The 20705-nt window shown below is 38.0% G+C and overlaps 2 protein-coding genes across 2 annotated transcripts in view; both read left to right on the top strand.

Annotated features, from left to right (window-relative positions):
* The window catches only part of znf106b (zinc finger protein 106b), a 154286-nt gene that overhangs the window by 64136 nt on the left and 69445 nt on the right, over window positions 1-20705 (top strand). The gene's annotated exons all lie outside the window — the stretch shown is intronic.
* Window positions 10405-19876, top strand: rhag (Rh associated glycoprotein). The gene is made up of 10 exons (XM_072361719.1): window positions 10405-10678; window positions 14997-15180; window positions 15648-15798; window positions 15950-16097; window positions 16456-16622; window positions 16715-16852; window positions 17753-17874; window positions 17958-18028; window positions 18127-18200; window positions 18479-19876. The coding sequence occupies exons 1-10, from the start codon at window positions 10507-10509 to the stop codon at window positions 18551-18553; spliced, it is 1302 nt and encodes a 433-aa protein (XP_072217820.1). The 5' UTR covers window positions 10405-10506; the 3' UTR covers window positions 18554-19876.

Genomic DNA, 20705 nt, shown 5'->3' with positions numbered 1-20705 from the left:
AAGCTTGAATAACTTTTTTTCTTTCTGCTGGCTGCCAAACACTTCTGAGGAGTGTAAATATTTTAAGTACTGTAGGTCTAACTCATACGACTCATTAATTACGTGCTCTGCTCTGCAGTTTGCGTGACAAGTTATTTTCTCTTTTCTCCTCCCCTCTACGTCTACTTCTCTGTCATGCCTCAAAAAACAATCTCTCCAACATCCTGTGCGCTGAAAGCCCTCTCCCCATGTCAGTTAAGTCAGGATGTTTTCTTGGTTTCTACCCCGACCCCCCTGCTACCCGTCTTTCGTTCTTCCTATTTCTAAGGGAAGTCCTGGGTTGTGGCCCAATCATTTTAGTTTTTATTAAGATGCAGCGATAGCGCAGCAGGTTGATTGCTGCGCGGGGCCACATGAGGAAAGGGTGTGGCGAAGGCCCCCAATTAGGCGTCATTTAAAGAAGCCAATGCTAGATAAAGCAATTACACCATCACTGCAGGGAGGATCTGTGTTTAAAAGGCAATATGACATCAGGATGTGCTAGGAAGGAAGCTGCAGCACTTGCTATCAAAGGCTTTCATCCAACAACAATATCAATGTAAGTCCTTTCAGGCAGGGAGGTGCACATGTAAACATAAAGACATCCTTAAAATGTGTCCTTTAACACATCTCATTTCATCTACACGCTGTTCATACATATAACAAAATGTTTAATGGTGGAAACACGACAATGCAATGACATGATATATTGATGTCTGACTTTTGACCAGGAGAAATGTGAGAACAAAAACATTTTATATCATGCATTTCATAGTAGCCTGGGATCAGAACTTGCTTGTGTTATCTTTGTAATTGAGGAAACTAAACAGTAAAGCAAAGATTTATCTCAGAAGAAGTCCCACGGCACTCCAAACCCCCCTCCTCCGCCTCTCTGCAGCTGGTCTGCTACACATACTTCCTCAAATAGACTGTATCTGTAAACAGTAAGTAAGTATGTTTTCTCACTCCAAGCAGCAAGAGTAATAGATTTTTTACAGCCACGAGACACAAAGTCAAAAGAAAATTATACATTTCAGCCAGCTTAGTTGATCATTTTTGTTTTAGAGTGTGAAAATGAAATTGGCAACATGAAACAGTTTTGGCGGGTCAAGAGAATTGAGCTATTAGACAACTTGTTCCAAGGTATAAAAAACCTATTTTCCTAATTTAGGTTATCACAGTTAATATTTGTGAAGGCCAGGTGATTGGCCTGGTTTTAAAGCTTTATAAACACCAACCCATCTAAGCAGCTGTGTCGCACACACAGTATCTTTGTTTGTTGTTCTTTTTTTTTTTAACTGAGTCCAAGAAGGCAGGAGAAGGCTATCAGATAACAAAGCAATATTTGATTTAGCCATTTCCTCATTTTGTAATGTATTATAAGAAGGAAGTATTCAGAAACGGAAGAGATAAAACTGAGATCTGGAAAACCTAGAAACCTCTCCAAGTTCCACTGTTTTTTATCGTAACATCATATAAATGTATTGACTCACAGTAGTGAATCTCAGAATCTCATCTTTTTTGTGTGTTTTCAACACCTACCAACAAATATTGAAACATTTTAGAGCTTCCAATGTAAAAATAACCAAAATAACTATTAACACACAAACAGACAAACCACCACAAAAAAAAATCATACTTTAACTCATAATGGTCAATTATGGTTTTCACAGTCCCCAATCCTAAACAGCATAAAATCATATCATCATAATAAATTCTGTATATATAACTAAAGAAAGAAGTGAATGAAAGATGTGTCCAAGAACTATAAACCTTTTGTGGTAAAAGTGGAAGAAAATCCTCTGAAAAAGAAATGAAAGGTGTGTACAAGCTGTGGCAGGGTGTTACGAAGGCAGAACATTTTGCTTGTGGCTCTTATTCTTTTTTGTTATTCTGAAACCAGCTAATCTTGCTTTAAATATCAAATTCATTTGTCATCTTCAACTTTATACCCAACTGAAAGTTGTCTTTTACTTTTCCATAGCTTTTCAGTCCAACTTTGAAAGGTTTCATTCAAATTAGCATACGCAACAAGTTTCTTTTTTTTTAAATCAACCTGAAAGCAAACTGCATCCTTACTCCTGGAAGTGAGCTGGCTTCAGAGTGTCAGTTATGATACATTTTGCTGCTGTCATGGAAAAGCACATAACTGCAGTTTCTCTGTATCACGTTGTTCACATGTTTTTCTGGTCCCACAGTGCTCTTGGAGTATGCACGCTCCTCTGTCTGCACACTGTTTTGACTGATGCCTCTTGCACATCCCACGGTAACACGATAGGCTCACACGACATCCAATCCTTCACACACACCTGTTAAACATTTGAGGGCTGTCAGACATCCTCAAACGGCCTTATCCACCTATCAGCTTCTAACTTGTGTAGGTGTGGTATTTTTTTGTATACAAACAAGGAAATGGTTTCCATCTCAGCTGAACTGTCTGTGGAGGGCTGGAAATGTACCAGTACATTATCAGATGTTTTCCCTGTTACCCCAATCACAAATGAAGATGTGCAAAACTACAGGATGCCATATAGGGAGAGAAGTGTTTTCACTTAAATAACTTAAAGAACCACCATGACACAAACATGATGAGAGCTTGTGATTGTTCTTGATTGCAAGCATCCAACATGTTGATTACAGGCCTGCAAAGGTTTCCCTCTGAGCAGGCTTATCAGGGTGTGCAACTGTTCCCCTCAGCCACAGGAAACAAGGGGCGTGGTACGTTTAGGGGGGTAGAGGGGAAGGTTCTATACAGTTAAGAAGAGGCTATACTTGACATTATAACTCTAGTGCTGTGTAGACTCTTTTGTCAGTTTAATATTTTTGCTCTCGAGAAAGGGAAGTTGTTGGGTGTTTTCTATTTAGTCCATTATGTGATGCCATGTTCTATTCTCACTTGCACTGAAGTCGTCTTTCTTATGTACACACCCTGAATTCTAACTTCAAGATCTTGTGGCTACTCAATCTGTTGCTTCTAAAATCATATCCCAGTCAACACTCAGCAGTACTTTTTTTCTTCTCTACCCCACTAGATTTGACCACTTGTTGCCAAAATAAACAATATTAAACCAGGCAACAATGATCTTAAACAGAGGTAGTGTAAGAGCATTCCTAACAGGATGTCACAGCATACAACACAGCATGATGTATCATCTCATTCTCTACAGACTTACAATCCTCATTTTTGTCTTTCTGACACCTCACATATATAAGAAATTTACATATATGGAAAGCATGATTTATCTGACAAAAAGTGCTTAAGAAATTAATCATTCATTCCACTAAAGTTGAAATCATTCTTGGCTTTCTCATCATCGCATACATGATTATCCAAACATGAGATGATGAGAAAGCCACAAATGATTTCAACTTTGATTTAAACTAAAAGTCACAAAATGAAAATATCAAAAAATAAGGGAGTTGTGGTGTCATCATTACTGATTGAGCATGATTGATTGCAATGACTGTAAAAACAGGCTAATTGTCATACATCTGGCAACATTGAAATTTCCACTTTAGGATATAAACAGCATAAACATAAATAAATTAAATCGATAGAAATTAAATTCATGGAAACTGTGAGGTCATCAAAAATGTTGATGCCTGTATAAAGAATCATGTCAAATTTGTTTTGAGCAACATTTTGGTTAATGTTCACCTCCAATTTTATTAAGACATCAAGATCCAATGAAAGAAATATCAAAATACAATGGCAGATTGGCATGAAATGTACAGTAAAAAGACGTTAACCATTTTTCTTTCACAAAAATACATTATCTTATAGATAAACAAAAACTCTACATTCAAGAAAAAAAATCTTAAAACTGATATTGAATACAATCTCATCTATTTTCAAACCCAACAAACATATTCATCAACTTGTACCTAATGTACAAAAACACTGTATGTTTTATTCAAACGCCTGCTTTATTCTCTCTTATAGCTCCTGGCATTCTGCTCATCAGCAGTGTGGCTCTTCACTTGAAATGGACTGAAAGCATAAAGAGGACAACAATAATAGTTTCCCTATTGATAAATGCATCTCATACAAGAGTATCCCCACTGTTTAACTCTGGATAGAGGCCATGGTTCCCTCTTAGAAACACTCCATGATTTATTTATCTGACCTCATAACTCCGGCGGGAGTCCTGAAGATAATAAACATGCAAGCCTCTCTGGAACTCGTGCAAATTTGTGAGGAAAGCTGTGTGGGGTGTCACATTGCTACTCCACCCCAACAAAAGACCGATTGCTTTGCAGTTAGGACTCATGAAAAGAAAATATCTGGCTTTTGTCTAACACACTAACAGGTTTCTGTTTCTAATCAGCCATATACATATCTCTATATGGAGGAATTCTTCAGACTGAGGAATGTGGTATTCCTCCCCTGAGTGTTCAACAAGAGGCAGGGCCAAACCCTTGCACGCAGTGTAAGGAGAAGAGTCCTCATGAGGTCCTAATTACCACTGATAAGAACTTCATATTTACAATAACAATGCATGTGGAGCTGAGCTTTACATGAGCAAAAGCTGAACATCCACATACAGAAATGCTCACGCAGAAAAGTCAGCTGCAAGTTATCATGTCACACACAATCTCTTCTTGTTTGTGATCATCATCGCTCCAAAACAAGCAACATATTCACATCAACATGTGAAGTGAAGAAACTTAAGGCCAACTGACATTCAAGATCAAGAGAGACTAGCTCTGTGTTACACTGAAAAATACTGAGCACACGTTTACTATTTTCTTTCTCCTTTTTTATATCTCTGCAGCCTTCCAATTTGCCTTATTGTATAACTTTTTACTGCCCCTTTCTGCACTGGTGAGATATGTCTTCTTGTGCCGATGCAAACTGTACATTTTTGCTGGCTGATGGAACTTGTCTCTAGTTATAGTTAATGTGCCATTTTGTTTGTCAAGACGCTGGCAATGCAAGGCGACGCAGCAGGGGGCCTCTTGCTGCCACTGGCTCTTCACATCCGTTTGATTTATAAGAGCCCTCTACTTGGGAACTTTAAGTTAGCTCATTTGAGAAACATCTCCCTGCTGTGTCTGCAGATACTTAACTTGACCCATCATGTTCTGGGTTGCAAGCCTCATCCCGAAAGTTGCTGGTAATCTCGAAAGTAATACCTCCATTCCAGGGCTATTTTCAGAGGTGAAATTTCTCTGCTTGTTCAGCCCTTGGTTACTATAGTGGAAATGTAGGGGATTGAGAAACGGACCCTTTGGACTTCCTGGAAAAGGTTCCTGTTGTTGAAAAGCAGCTATATGCTTTTATATAATCGGATGAAAAATGGGCAGATGGAAGTATAACCCCAGATCCAAAAATGTTAGGCAGCTGTGAGATATCATAATTCAAAGCAGAACATCTGAGGACATTTTTTCACTTTATTTCAGTTTATCTTTTCCATAGAAGGCAGCAGTTGGTCTGGATCTGGTTAATATTTGATTTTTTTTCTTTTCTTTTTTTTTGCACTTCCACAACAGAATCCAGACTTCTGAATCTTTTCATGATATTCTGTATCATAGAAGATAAAATCCGCTTTGCAAATATATTCAGAGAAATACATTTCTTTGGTTGCTTACCAATTTTCCCATTTCCCATTTTAACATGTGAATGGCACAAAAGAATACAGTTTAGTATTAATACTCATTCATCTCATTTACCTGCAGCCATTAGTTCTTTTAAGGATTGTTACGCTGTGATTAAATTCCAAATAAGCATGTATTTTTACGTGAAAGAATATTAAATCAAAAAATATTTTAAAAGTTGACTTCGTAGTTTTTTAATTAAATGATGTTACAACCACTGTAGTCGCTTCTTACAGGTTACACAGTGTCAAAGCTTTGTAGGCAAAGTCGCATTTAAAAAAAAAATTCTGGGATCATTTTTCCTCAAGAAACCACTTTTATGCAAATCTTTTTTCAATTTTCATAACATACTGGTCAGATAACAGTAAATGTTTTCCATAGTGGAAATTTTAATCAAAACATTACTATTGCATGTTACATGTACGGTAATTGCACATCAATATGAGACACGACCCTCTAAACCTCATTTTGACCTTTTCATATGGCACAATAAGTCTTTCCAGAAATGTCCTGACACAGAAAACTGGAGTGAACTGAAGTTGTAATCTATCTTTCAACTCCTCCACTCTTAGATCCGCTACGCTCACCAAATCCTCTCTCCATGACAGTGAGACTTGCATCTGTGACAGATGAGTGTCAACTGTTCAGTCAGTCTGATTTCAGAGCAACATCAGAGGCCGCTGTGTAGTCAAGTATGTTACATAATGGCACGTGAGGATCAGAGACAAAAGGAGAACATTTAAGCCTGATGGCTTGTTTATTTTCCACAAATCTATGTTTTATGGTGGGGTTGTGAGTGAGGAAAGATAAATGGTCTAATGGCTTTCCTGGAATGTGAAGTTCACAGGGAGGCCAGATTAAAACAGATTTTGCTGATAAAAGAATACTTTTCTCTTTCTTCTTTGCTGCACTCTTTCATGTTCAAGGTTTGTCACAATCTGTGAGCCTGAACATGCCAACACATTTTTCTCCTGTAACAATAGCATTGTTTGATGAAGCTGCCGAGCCACAAAAAAACTCACTGAACAAAATATTGATTGAAAAAAGAGTTATGCTGGATGCAATGCACCTTCCCACATTTAGTGATACAGATAAAATCTAGTTGTGCCTGAAGTACAACTGCTGTCTTTCGTGCACAGCTTGAACAGAGAGAAACACAGAGGTCAAACAAAGAAAGCTTCACCTGGACTGCTCGCATTTTAAGCTCCTGAACAACAAACCTGGAAAAATTTCTATTCTATTTTCTCTCAACTGAACTCTCCATTTCTACCAGCCTCGTTTCTCACAAAGTTAATTGTCTTTAAGGCTGTTTGCTGTCATAAACATAACTCAGTTTTGTAAAAATAATCATCGGCCTCCATTTTACAGCTGTCTGTAACGCCTACAATGCCTCTTTTGAGGAGAAGCTTTTACTTGACCAGGCTCATTCTTAAAAAAAAACTACTGTATGCCATAATAGACTTTCAAAGGTCAAACTTGTCAGCACAAAGTTGCAGGCAAAAGATGATCATTGAGCCTCTTGGAGATTCTATTCTAGCAGGTGGAGACCAGGCTGCACAGTCTGGAGATGGTCCAAAACAAGGTGGCATCTCTGCTGATTTATCAGTCAAAGAGGACACATATCGCGCCACAAAGCATTAAATACCACTGGCTACAGAAAGACTGCATGAATCAAACTGAAGTCACTAACGTTTTCTTACAGAGTGACTACAGGGTCTGTGAGCATCTATCTAAACTCAGTCATACAGGCTCCTTCTTGATGACTGTATTCCTCATTATCTGGTGTTGCCAACCCTATGCACAAGGCACAAGTTTCAATATTAACTGCTCTCCTTTGTGGTTTCACAGTGGTGGAATGAACAACCAAATGCAAACAGCACTACTCTCAACAATCTCTTAAAGACTTATTTATAAGTTGCTTTAGATATAAGAGGTTGATAAATCACTTAATGATTTAGTAGGTTGAGAGCTAATGAACCTTATTTTTTAAATTAGGACTGGGGCTAGTATTGCTAGTCTGGCCGAACCTCTCCTGTCTCTAGGTTTAGGTTCAAGAGTATTATTGGTATTCTGATCCCGATTTTAAAAAAGAAGGCAAATTGCCCGCTCTCCCAAACCAATTTTCCATTTCTGCATAAAACAATGCTCACTGGTTAAAACAGGAAGATAAGCATGCTATCATATGACTCTCAAGGCCTCAACAACCATCTAAGTGAACAATGACCCTGCATCAAAGACTTGTGTAATCTTGTGTAAGTAAAGAAGAATTGTTGACAAAGGCAGTGGTCTAAGAGCGTTTGTACCACACATGTATATGGAGGAAAAAATAGTTAAGCATTAGTTAAGTAAATGACATGAGCCAAAAAGTTACAGTAAAATTATGGGGGAGTATCCGTCTTCATCATGCATGAATGGCTTTGTCAGTTGGACCACAAGTCCTCCCATACTTTAACAATTTTCTGAAGTGCAAAACTTCATAGTGCACATTGATGGAATGATAAGTCAGTGCAAGTCCATAAGTTTCAGTAGTGCTGCAGAGTTTTTAAAGTGTCTTTCAACATTTGGAAGTAATTTCCCAAAGGATCTGGGAAAGCCCTCACTGATCTAGGCTCCAAAACAAACAGAAATGAGTTGCTGGCAGTGATTAGCTCATTCGTAAGGTTCCTGGTCCTCATGAAGGACCTCTGGCCTGATATAATTTGCAGAGAGGCCTGTAGGTTCTCACCACACTCTCTGTGGGAGCCACTTATTGGATCAGGACCTGCACCCTGATCAGAGCTGACATGAGTTTGGGCGGTTTCTAGTGGGACAGGAAGCCGAGGCATGTGCTGTTTGAAACGACAGTTCAAGACAAACAGTCAGTGGTGGAAGAAGTGTGAGAAAAGTACAAATGCGACTATTAAAACAGTTCAGGGACAAGTCACATTCAGTAAAATAATCAAATATTTGTAGCATCCTTTGAGTACCATACATTTGTAAGTCAGATTTTCATAAGCTCAAACAAACTAAATTGTATAATATTAGCTTCTGTAAGGCAGTGGAGAAGAAGTATTAAGGTTCATAACATGGAAGTGCTTCAGTTAGGCACAAATATCTCTAACATTACCTCAGTTTAATTCTTTTTCAGTTTGTTTCCGGTTATGTTTACAGTCTTCAAGCTAACTTTTTTCAGACCTCTCAAAGCCATAATCTCCTAATGGCAGCTAAAGATCACGTGACCAGGCTGTTGTTGGTATCTAACATCAAAATGAAAAAACAGTGGAATCAATCCTTTCTTTAAAGTCTTTTAAAAAGCTGTGGAAATGTTTTCACTCATAAAAGGCATCAATAGTAATGCATTTATATCTTTCTATGTCTTTTACTCCATCCCTGATGACTATTTTTAAGTGTTTTTATAAATTAATTTTCATAGTGTGCATTTTGTGGTCTTGGAAAGGTGCAATAAAGTTTTCTTGCATACATACTGTTCTGCACTGAAACAATGTACTTGACTAAATGTATGTAGCGACATTCCACCCCTGCAACCAGTTGACGGTGAAGGGCTTGAACTCTGACCATGTGTGGAATGACACTTTGCTATCCTTGTTAAAGCAATATGAGACGACCCGAGGAGCTTCAAAGAGACCAGCATTTATTGCTGGTGATTTGAAATGACTGAAATTCTCAGTAATTTATTCTCATATTTTTCTTTGAACTTTGATTTAATCAATTTTACCCATTGTGGTGATATGTATGAGATTGTTGTTATGTTGCTAGGTTGTGTTCATATACATACAAACTGTAGCTATAACCTATTCATTACATGTCTCATTACCCACTTGAATAATACTAGCATGCTATTAACTGATTTATACTGAAGAATCATTTATTATTACTGGTATTTTTCTTTAATCTGTGTATTTGTTTATCTTTATATGTGACAGTACATTATGACATACCTCCTACACACTAAATATAGAGAGGTGAAATGCAGTGTTACAACTGAGTCTAATCTAATTTAGAGAAAATGCATCCTGTATGTTCTGTACCAAAGCATCCTGTACTCTTTATGAAAGGATCTTTCTGTCATATAAGTTATGAAATGCTTTCTTGTATTAAATTAGCACACTTCTACATGATTTTCCATGTGATCTTGTTGTGCAGTAGTGCATAACAAGGTCACTTAAATCACATGATCTGCACTTATGATTAATTTGCATAAACATTAACAAAATATATACCATCATGGATTAAACTCAGAGATAATTACCTTAAATTAATGCTTCAAGGGCAGCACTTGTGTTTGTTATTCAATATTATATACAGTACTAAATAGTTTTTATGTAGGTGTTGAAACTGAAATTGCATGTTTCATTAGTCACAAACTGAAAAATAGTTGAATATCAGGGGAACAGTCTTCACTAAAAAAAAGAGGAACCGCGTTCTTCAGAGCAAATTAAGACAAAACCTCAAAATTTTGTTGCTACTGGAACGATAATCTATATGTATTTAAATAAGTAAACATGAATCATTATGTTTTTCTGCTTGTCTCAGTCTGAAGTTAAATTAAAAAAAACTTTGACAGTGAAAAATGAGTAGGAAGGAGCAGTCATTAAGTCATTTGCTTATGTCTACCCACTGGCCGGGTGTCATTATGTTTGTGTTTTGCTTTGTCCCCTGCACAGTCCACAGAGGAAACCCATCCCTCATGAGCAAAGTGCATGAAGTTGGGGGAGTTCACCACAGAGGCCTCAGTCTTCTGTCCTGTCATTGGTCGCCAGAAAACATGCACCAGTTTAAAACCAGACGCCGCTTTCTTCCCTCCCTTCACACAGCACAACCCCTAAAAAAGGCAGATAAGGAGGGACAGACGCACAGAGCTGTTGAGAGATAACCACAGTTGGTCTCAGGATGCCTGCGTATGCCACCAACATGAGGATGAAGTTCCCCATCGTGGCCTTAATTTTGGAGATTATCACCATCATCCTGTATGCAGTGTTTGTGACCTATGATGATGGAAAACATCACTCTTCTCACCATTCCAATGATACAAATGGAGCCCAACCTATGGATCTCTACCCTAGTAAGTCTGCCTGGGGCTGCATGCTGAGGGATGCTCTCCAGATGGATGCCTCAGTGTTTGGTCATTAAACTACTTCTGAAGAGTTTACAGATTATGAAATAAAAGAATGCAACACACTAAATGTGTTGCATCCTTTTATTAGCAAACATGAATCCTAAAGCAGAGAAAATTGGCAACACCTACACTGGTTTGCTGTCACAGGGTGGTTAGTGGGATGTTGCTGATATAAAAAACAAAACTTTTATCTTTTCAAAAAGGAAGAGCAGTGCAAGCTGAAAAGGACCTACCTTTTTCCCAGGAATAATTCTGCTTTAAGTGTATTTACCCATTACTTGCAAGCAGAAATAGAAAAAGTTGGAGGTCTGCTGAAAGCAGTAATAGAAGTCATGAGGTTTCATTGTCCTCTGCCACAAAATCCAACATGTGCAGCTGAGGAGTCAAGTGAATCTTGCAGGGAAGAGAGTCAGTTCTCACTTAGAGGAGGTCATGTGTGATTTACATTACTGTGTCAAGCAGGGGGAATTAATGACAATCATATGCTAGTTTTTAAAAAAAAAACACAGAGTTTTTGTAGTATTTAGGAGCATGTTTAGAAACAGATGTTTCTTTTGTACTTTTAGGAAGAATTGAGACGTTTCTACACTTGGTTTCCTCTATGGATCTGGTCTTATCTGCATTACGATAGCTGCAGCTGTAAACTGCTGTTTGACTGTATGAATGTGTGCTCATGATTGGGTGGGGCAGGTGTGAGTCACAAAGATTAGTTCAGCTTCATTACTTTAAATATTTCATTTAATTTAGGATGTTTTAGCCACATTACATTGTCTGACAAGAAAGAATTTAACTAAACTGAATCATCTTTATTTCTTCTCCACTTTTTTTTTCTTGGGTAAAAACTCATTTAAAGATCTTACTGTGTTTTACAGTTTTCCACAAAAAATGCCTTGAAAGAACTGCCTATATCTGATGTTAAGGGACACATTTGTAAATGTCTGCAAACATAGCTCGGTAAAATGAAAACAAATCGGAATTATGCTGGATGAGCTAAAGTCAAGAAATGAAAAAGTATGAGGCTTGTGGTCATGTGCAAAGATTCACTGTCTATTTGTCAAAGCAAGACAAGTAATCAGAGCAACATGGACTAGAGTAAATTAAAACATGAAAGCCTCCATTTTTAAGCTGAAAATTTATATATTCTTTAAAAAAAAACTATGAGTGGCCGATGTAAATTTTTGTTGTCTGGTATTACATGATACTGCAAGAGTTTCTCATTTCTACAAGGAGTTCAGATGCAATCGATCACATTAAAGGCAAGGAGATTTGTTGCTACAGCATCTGGAAAAATTCTACAATCATTTATCTTTATTGGCTGGTTACATCACTCCTTCTCCTTCTTCTGTGCTACAGAAGCTCCTCAGGGGATTCCCTCCTGGCTTGGTTCTTCAGAATATAGTGTGTTACCTAACATCTGGGCGTGGTGCCAGTCTCTGTGGCTACTTTCCAACTTTATATTGTTGAGGGGCTCTTACTGTTCACTGAGATCCCCTACTACAAGGAAAGCTACTCTGAGTCACCAAGCTGATACTCAGGAAGGGGTCAGGTGTTCTTCAAGTCAGCTTCAAATGGCTTGACACCCCACCAGATATCCATACTTCATTGCACTGCTGCAAATATTGTGCTCAGTGTTTAAAAAGCTGATCGACAGATAAGAACAGAAGATGAACATTTTTGTCTTATAGAAATAGGGTATTTAAATCACTAACTTCCAGTTAGAGAGGTTTTTAAGCACATACAGAGATTTCTCACCAAAGCAAATGTGCTCACACAGTCTTCATGCAAATTCTGTTCATAAAAATAAGCATGGATGAATGTTATCTCCTTCATTATAATTATCTAAAAAGATTCTGCATTATAAAAAGGTATTATTTTTTCCTTTACATTATGGAAATGCGTGAAGTGAAGTCACCAACATGTGGGAATTTGGTGCTGCAAACAGCTCAAGTGCACTTAAGGTCTGGGTTATGGCTTTTACACGTAGGGCCGCAAATTGCAAAAAAAAAAGAGCGTCATACAAATGTAATCTGTATCATACAATAGTATCCCATGGTGGGATGTTTAATGATCTTCATTTCTAGGAAATCTACTAAGAGGTAGGCGTAAATTCCATAGGAGAACTTAGCATAAAGACTGGAGACAGTGAAATAACTACATAACAAGAATCTTCTTTAAGACAGCCATAACAAGAAGGACACATGACTGTAAAAAGTTTTTAATCCAACAGTAGTCCACATCCCATCTATAACCAGGACAATTTTGGCAACTTTTGGAGACATTTGACAAACAAAAAAATGAAAAAAATAAATCATTAAAATTGGACTGAAATGGGTGTTCTCCCAACTCCTGTCATTTTTTTAACCTGCAACCCTCTGTTTATCTTTCTTTATTATTATTCTTTATTACATCATATTTTAAGCTATTGCATCTTTACTGTTGTGGTTATTGTTCATATTGTACAATTGCTACATTTTCATTCTTCTTAACCGTACTCAGACACAGCTTAAGTTTTGATTCGTCTCCACTTTGACATCTTTTGTCTACACACGCGTTCGTACATGATGATGTCCACGTTCCATGTGTTGCTAAAGGGGGTCGTAGGAAGTGGCAGAAGGCACTAATCACAGAACTTTGTGCCATAATTGTGCTAGATATGTAGTTTAATTGCATCATGAACAATGTTTTTAACAGTCATACCTTACTTTTCTCCTGCGTTGTCAACTGTAAATTGCTCAAGTTACTACCGTTCGATTAAATCCAGTTCATCTATATCGCGTTAATTTGCAACATTCGTCATTTTTATGTACTGTAGATAGAGATAATACAAGTCCAGCCAAATGCAATTATTATCCAGTTCATTGGAATCCAAATGGAATCCAATTCAATCTGATTGACTATTGTCCAATTTGAGGGATTAGGCATTAAAAGTACATCATTAGGATTTGAAGTTATGTACATGGCTAGGTCAAGATTCCCAGCATGTCACTTAAACGCTGTTCAACAGAAAACTGTAGCCTCGGGATATCTTACTATCTCCTGGTTTACAACCATGGATCGTGACCCTACATTTTGGACAAGTGGACAAATGTATGAATTACACGTTTTTTATGCTGAGACTTGACCTTGAGCAATAACTCACTGGAGCCTCTGTTGGTTGTATGGTGACATCACAGTCACAGCAAGTTTCCAGCTAAACAAATGACACATGATTATAAAGCTTTGACTAGCTCGTAGGCACATCTTTTTCACTTGCCTTAGCCACAATAAGTTAACTGGCTGCTTTTTATCTAACATATAACTATAGTTGATTTAGTCATCTCATCTACTTCATAAGATCTGTCAAATATGTACTCTGCCTCTCGCGTGATGGTGGCTGGTACAGGCTCCAGTCCCCCGGCGACCCAGATTTGGATAAAAGCAGGAATGAAAAATTGATAGATGGATGGCTCCAGCTCATCAGAAATAAAAGTGAACAAACATTTCTCAACTTGTAAAAGCATTCCTTTATGGGAGCAGCACAGCAGTAGTGTCCTGTCTAGACAATAGAGGCTAAATACAGTAAATACTGATGAAGAAGTAAGGAAATGAAGGGTATTGTTTCTCAGGTTAAATACCTCCACCTCCGCATTTTCCATATGAGATGCTCATCATATCAAGCTTAATGGCTGATGGGAAACAGGAGTCCAACTTCCTGTCATACTGATGACTTTTGGTGGGGGTACCTAGTTCGATGCAAGTCCTCCTGTGATAGTGTGCAGTTATTTGTGTGTTGAGAATACAATGAAAACACCATGTGTGGATAAAAAAAAAAACGTGGGCTATGATCCATCTAATTCAAAATCCTGTTGTCTCTGCTTGTGCAGGAGCTCACACTGAATGATAAGAGTCCACCAAGCCACAACCCCTTTCTCCTGAGACTTTGTAATAGTTTAAACTTATTAAGATCATATGCACCTAATATAGAAAAGAACCACAAACCCAATAGAAACAGCAGTGACTTCTTTTTCTTCCCTAAACACCATTCATAGTGTGATTGAATTGCTTTCCCAGCTAACATGTCACAACTAACAATGCAGTCCCTGTTAAATTACGCCTGATAAGTCCAGTAACTTCTTCATAACTCAAATACCATCATGACCAGTAAAGTCATGGCAAAATACTCACGTCTAATTAAAGGTAGCATTTTATTAAAGTGCTTGATCTGATTTGATTTCTTGTCCTCATTTAACAGCAGCAGAACTGACCTCCCTTCTCATATCCCCAGTGTTTCAGGATGTCCACGTCATGATCTTCATCGGTTTTGGATTCCTGATGACATTCCTTAAGAAATACGGGTTCAGCAGTGTGGGTGTCAACCTCCTTCTGGCTGCCTTTGGCCTGCAGTGGGGCCTCTTCATGCAGGGCATCTGGCACATGGATCACGGCATGATTAAGATCGACATTTTTAAGTATGTCTTTGAATGTGCAGATATTCAAAATCCCCTCAATTAAAACTAATGCAGTTGCATATCCATAAGTGTGGAAAAAGATTTCAATATGAATGGCTTCAAACAAAGAGTACAGAAAGAAGAAAACAACTACCTTTTGTCTTTTAAACAGAAACAGTTCTTTCTTAAGTAGTTTCTTCAGGATATTTGGTATGTTGACTGTTCTAGCCACCTTTGAAAACCTCCCACCATTTTTCTATACACTACAGCTTCTGCTACTTTGTGTAACCTAAGATTAATTCAATCATGTTTGGACCATAGCTCTGTAGATCCTGCAACATCAGTCATTTGCTTTTGTGTGATAGATAAGAATCTAAAGCTCTTGAGTAACTCAGATGGACCACTTTATTTATTTTTGTGGCTGTTAAAGGTTGGGTGAGGTTTTTCCTATATTGTGCTAATTACTTACTGTCTTACCCCTAATGCAGAATGATCAACGCAGACTTCAGCACGGCTACTGTCCTGATCTCCTTTGGGGCCGTTCTGGGTAAAACCAGCCCTGTGCAGCTCCTCATCATGACCATATTGGAGATCACCATCTTCTCCATCAATGAACATCTTGTGGCTAATATTCTGGAAGTGAGTTAATCATGATAGAGGATTCAGGAGCTAAACAGGGACTGAATCACAGCTTTATAATCAGGAACATTCACCATGAAAACATAATTAAATTAATAATCAAGAGGCATGACTATACTGTTATGTGACTGCATTACCTTTTCTTTAACAGGCTAATGATGTTGGAGCGTCAATGATCATCCACGCCTTTGGAGCATACTTTGGTTTGGCAGTGGCTCGAGTACTTTACAGACCTAGTTTAAGAGATGGACATGAGAACGATGGATCTGTTTATCACTCTGATCTGTTTGCAATGATTGGTAAGAGACAGTTACACTTCTAAATAATACACTAATTGGGTGCACAATTATTATTTATAATATTGCTTTGCTATTAATCAATCCCACGTACTGAACCCCAAACCTAAATGTTAAACAAATTGTGTAAAGCAAAAGAAAAACAAAACTCATATGTCTACTCTGGATTTTTTATTTTTTATTTGTGTTGACATCTTGTATTTTCCGACTTCTTTACTGGTTCATCCTGAACATGGATGACTGGTGCCACCTGGTGGACGCAAATGGCCATGCAGCCTACATCACGATTGCCTGATATTGACTTCAACTGTTTATCTGCTAAGTAAACATGAGCATGAACACAAGCAAACTTCTTCTACAGGGACTGTCTTCCTGTGGATGTTCTGGCCCAGCTTTAATTCAGCAATTGCTGATCCAGGATTCACTCAGCTCACAGCAGTGATCAACACCTACCTCTCACTGGCTGCCTGTGTGCTCTCCGCCTACGCCATCTCCAGCCTTGTGGAGCACAAAGGAAAACTGGACATGGTCAGCCAACCTTCCTCAAATATTCACTATCTAAAACTAACCTCAAAGCAGAGACTTGATCAAACACTTTTTTTTATCTTTATACTGTATAGGTGCATATTCAGAACGCCACTTTGGCTGGTGGCGTTGCCGTGGGAACATGTGCTGATATGAACATCGAGCCATTTGGGGCCATGCTGATTGGATTAACTGCTGGCATTATCTCCACCTTGGGCTTCAAGTACCTCTCTGTGAGTTGAAAAAAAGAGCAAGAATGAGAAATAAAGAATCTTACAATGTTTAGAATATCAACAAAAGTCAAACTCCTTGAAACTTGAGGTGCAACAGGTAGGAAACCCTTTCAGCCATGACCTGGTCCTACTGAAAAAAATGACTTCAATAAAAGCTCCACAACTGTTACACCAGAAATATACAACCTAAAGGAAGTGAGATCTGCTTTTTTTTTTGCTTTTTGTAAGAGTAAAAAATAGACAACGTCTATGTGATATTGTTGTATTCTCAGCAGATGCTTTAACAAATCTGATGCAACAGAAATTAAGTAATTGCTACATCCATTCAGGACCCGATCCAAATTCTTCCTCTTGACCCTTGGTTTATCGGAGGCAACTCACCTCTTTTCTGCTCCTTGATGCCCCAAAAGAAAAGGGGAACATTACCTCCTCAATTTCTGTAGAGCCAAGGCGAGGAATTGAGTCATCGGGCCGTTGTTGTATTAAAGGAGGTTGTACTAGGAGGTTTCTTATTTCAATGTATCACACTTTAAAAGATTAATAAAAAATATTCTGCATTTGTCACAACTGATTAGTTTTTGATTCGATTAATTGAACAGTTTTCTCTACTCAAATATGAGTGTTTTCTTAGGTTTTCTTAGGTTTCGTACTCCTCACTGAGAGTAAACTTAGTATTTCATGGTATTGAACTGTTGGTCAAACAGGTCATCTGAAAATGATACAACTCGTGCTGTGGATATCTGTTTGGCCTTTTCTGTGAATTGAGAATTTATAGATGCTACACTAACCAATGCAAGTAGAGAGATTTATAAGTAAGAAATTATCAATTCATTCGTCAATTCCCTGCTCATTTCTAGGATATCAGGGCATATTTTACCTTCAGTTTTTTTCCCTCTGTAGCCCATCCTGGCATCCAATCTGGGTATCCAAGATACCTGTGGAGTCCACAATCTGCATGGCATGCCTGGCATCCTGGGCGGGCTGGCTGGTATCGTGGCTGTGGCTTTGGGGAAAAAGAATGGGTAAATCTGATGCATAGCAATACATTTTCACATCTAACAGCATTGTTGTTTTAAAGTAATCTAACTCTCCATTCAAATGTCAGCTCTGCAGCCATGCAAGCTGCTGCCTTGGCTTCATCCCTGGGGTTCGCTTTGATCGGAGGTGTTATTACAGGTGGGTGGAGATAAAAACTAAAACCACATATCTGACAAATAACGGGAATAATGGGAAAGGTATTATTATTTTTCAAACAATTGAATTTCTTCTTCAAGGTTTAATAATGAAGTTGCCATTCTGGGGACAGCCTCCAGACCAGAACTGCTTCGATGACTCTATTTACTGGGAGGTAAGAAGTCCCACTTCTCATAAGTATCAACTTAAGTGACAGATTATATGGCCCAATGTTTGTTTAAGTTGTCAAGTCATTAGTTTTGGGATTATATCAGGTAGATGAGGTACATGGCGTCAGTACAGTTAGAAATGTATTGGACAGGTTTTAATTCACAGAACGCTCCACTTTCTATTAGCTAGTAATTGTTTGCTGTTTGTATAATGTACACTTTCTTTATTTAGACCTGTTTTATCATGCCACAGACATATAATATGTCCTTGTATGTTTTACAGGTTCCCGAAGAGGAGGAGGAGCATGAGGGGAGCTTGGCTCCTGCAGATCACTCAAAGAACAAAGCAGAGGCTTAGAGATCCAAATATCAGCCACTCAGCTAGAAATGAAGATGTGAAGAGTTTTCTTTAAGCTACAGCTTTCTTTTTCATTTATATGACTGTGATTTGAAAAAAACAATATACAAACACTTAATCAGTCTTTTAAGTGTTTTCCTCACAAAGATATCTCCACATGGGCTATTTTTCATCAAAATGTTGTTTAAATTTGTAATTAAGGGGCACCCAAAGATTTACACGTTTCAGGCTCGGAAACAAAACACGAGCCATTTTATTTTTGAAGATTGATTAATTCAATTTACATGGGAAAAAATTAGATTTCAAAGATGTTATAATTATTAATCTGCAAAATTCACAAACCACTACAAAAAAAACAATCTTTCACTGCTGAAACACATCCACTTTTATAAGCTTTTCTTAATGTCATTTTATACCATATAAAAAAGCATATGAGCATGCTTTAAGATATTACTATAGTGTGTATTTTCTTTCTCCATTTCTTCCCACCTGACGTATCCATGTCTGCTCACACTTGAGTAAATTGTGGAGGTTGAGCTGTTGCTTCGCATTACCTCACTGGAGCCCAGTCCTTGTGCGAGGAGTCAGAGTCTAGCCGTGTGGAAAAGCAGCAGCGTGGCTCTGATGTGGGCAGGGATGGTCACATAATGTTCCTGTAACTAATGAACCTTTGTGTGTCTTATCTGTTATTACCTCTGAGCAATTTCTATCTTTTTTTAGGCCACTTGTACAAGTTAACATGAGCTTGGTTGTCTTCTGGCAAGCTGGGCTTTATTATTTTTCTGTTTTGAGCAAATGTATTCTTATTTGTACATACAGTTTAGTTCTTCTATGGATTGACACGGTCAGTTTTATCAAAGCTAAGAAATGGCAACTGGTACTGAATATTTTTTTCAGACATCTTCACAAGAATTGAACAGGGACTGTGTGACTGTGTTCAGCTTTTCATGATAGGCATCAATCAGCATAATCTGTTCTTGTTTTATTCTGTTTCAGTCTGACTTTTACACTGTTACAAAGGCAGCAAACCTGTGTATATCATAGGAGTAGATCTCACTTTTTGCCACTTGTTATTGTTTAAAGTGGCGTCACACTAAAGTGCTGGAGACAGGTTTTTAATGTGTTATTGTCAACATGTAGGACTGATAGCTTGATGAAACTGACCACAAATAGACTAATAAAAGATTTTCAGGTTTTGCAAATGATTTATGATGCCCAGAACACTGAAGTGCATCAAAGTTTTTGTATTTTTATACAGAGGGCATGTGCTCCTACTTGGATGATATACTAATACTGTCATAATAAATATGTTTTTGTACAATACTGCTGTTTAGGTGGTAGTTGTTTTAAACATTTTAATCCTTTAGTTTAAATCATTTAGCCCAGTGGCTGGAGGAATCTGCACCTTGGTGTGGGGCCTCTTGTCTGCCCAGGTCGGGGCTGTCTTTGTGGCGCTCCCTGTGGTCGTGGGCCGGGAGCCCTCTCAGTGTGGTGGCTTTTTCCTTGCCTTAGGTCTGGATGCCCGGCCATGTCTCTGTCTGAAAGGTGCAGTGGGTCTGAGCTTGTGTGTTTGTGTGTGCATGTGTGTGTCTGTTTGTCTCCGTGTCTCTTTGGGTATTTATGAGGGTGGATGGGTTGGTATGTTGTATATCATTGTTGTTTTTAGCCTCTGTAAGGCACTTTGTGTTGCTTTTAAAGTATGAAAGGTGCCATATAAATAAAATTTGATTTGATTTGATTAAGAAATAGGGGGTCAGAAAGACCTGACACAGGACCAATGAGATGCATCTGGCTCTTCAGTCAATCCATCTACCATTGGCCAAAACCTCATCAGAAATGGTCACCATCTCCTTCATGTTTAACATATTTCTATAAATGGCTGCATCTTTTTTTTCTAAGAAATGAAGGGTGTCTCAAGAATTTTACAACAAACTGCATGCAGGATAAAGCCCAATATACCAAAATTCCTATTTATGTTCTAAAAATAAAGGCAAAGGACAGCATTTTTGATAGATGATACCTCATTTGAACACTGATCCCCAAATTTTCAGAATTTGCAAAAACAAAAATAATTGCTCTCATGGAAGTAATCAAGTTAGGAGCCTTCATAATTATATTTGAGATTTTTAGTAAATTAAAAGAAATTAGTTTG

Source organism: Leuresthes tenuis, unplaced genomic scaffold, assembly GCF_036924035.1.
Source record: "Leuresthes tenuis unplaced genomic scaffold, fLeuTen1.0.hap1 SCAF_13, whole genome shotgun sequence".
In the NCBI taxonomy this organism is placed as follows: Eukaryota; Metazoa; Chordata; class Actinopteri; order Atheriniformes; family Atherinopsidae; genus Leuresthes; species Leuresthes tenuis.
Note: the sequence above shows the minus strand (reverse complement) of the source record. Positions and strands in the feature narration are given on the sequence as shown.

Coding starts and splice junctions, on each gene's coding strand:
- rhag (XM_072361719.1), top strand. CDS start 10,507: ATGCCTGCGTATGCCACCAACATGAGGATGAAGTTCCCCATCGTGGCC. Junction 10,679..14,996: donor ACCTATGGATCTCTACCCTA/GTAAGTCTGCCT, acceptor TCATATCCCCAG/TGTTTCAGGATGTCCACGTC. Junction 16,098..16,455: donor TGATCTGTTTGCAATGATTG/GTAAGAGACAGT, acceptor CTTCTTCTACAG/GGACTGTCTTCCTGTGGATG.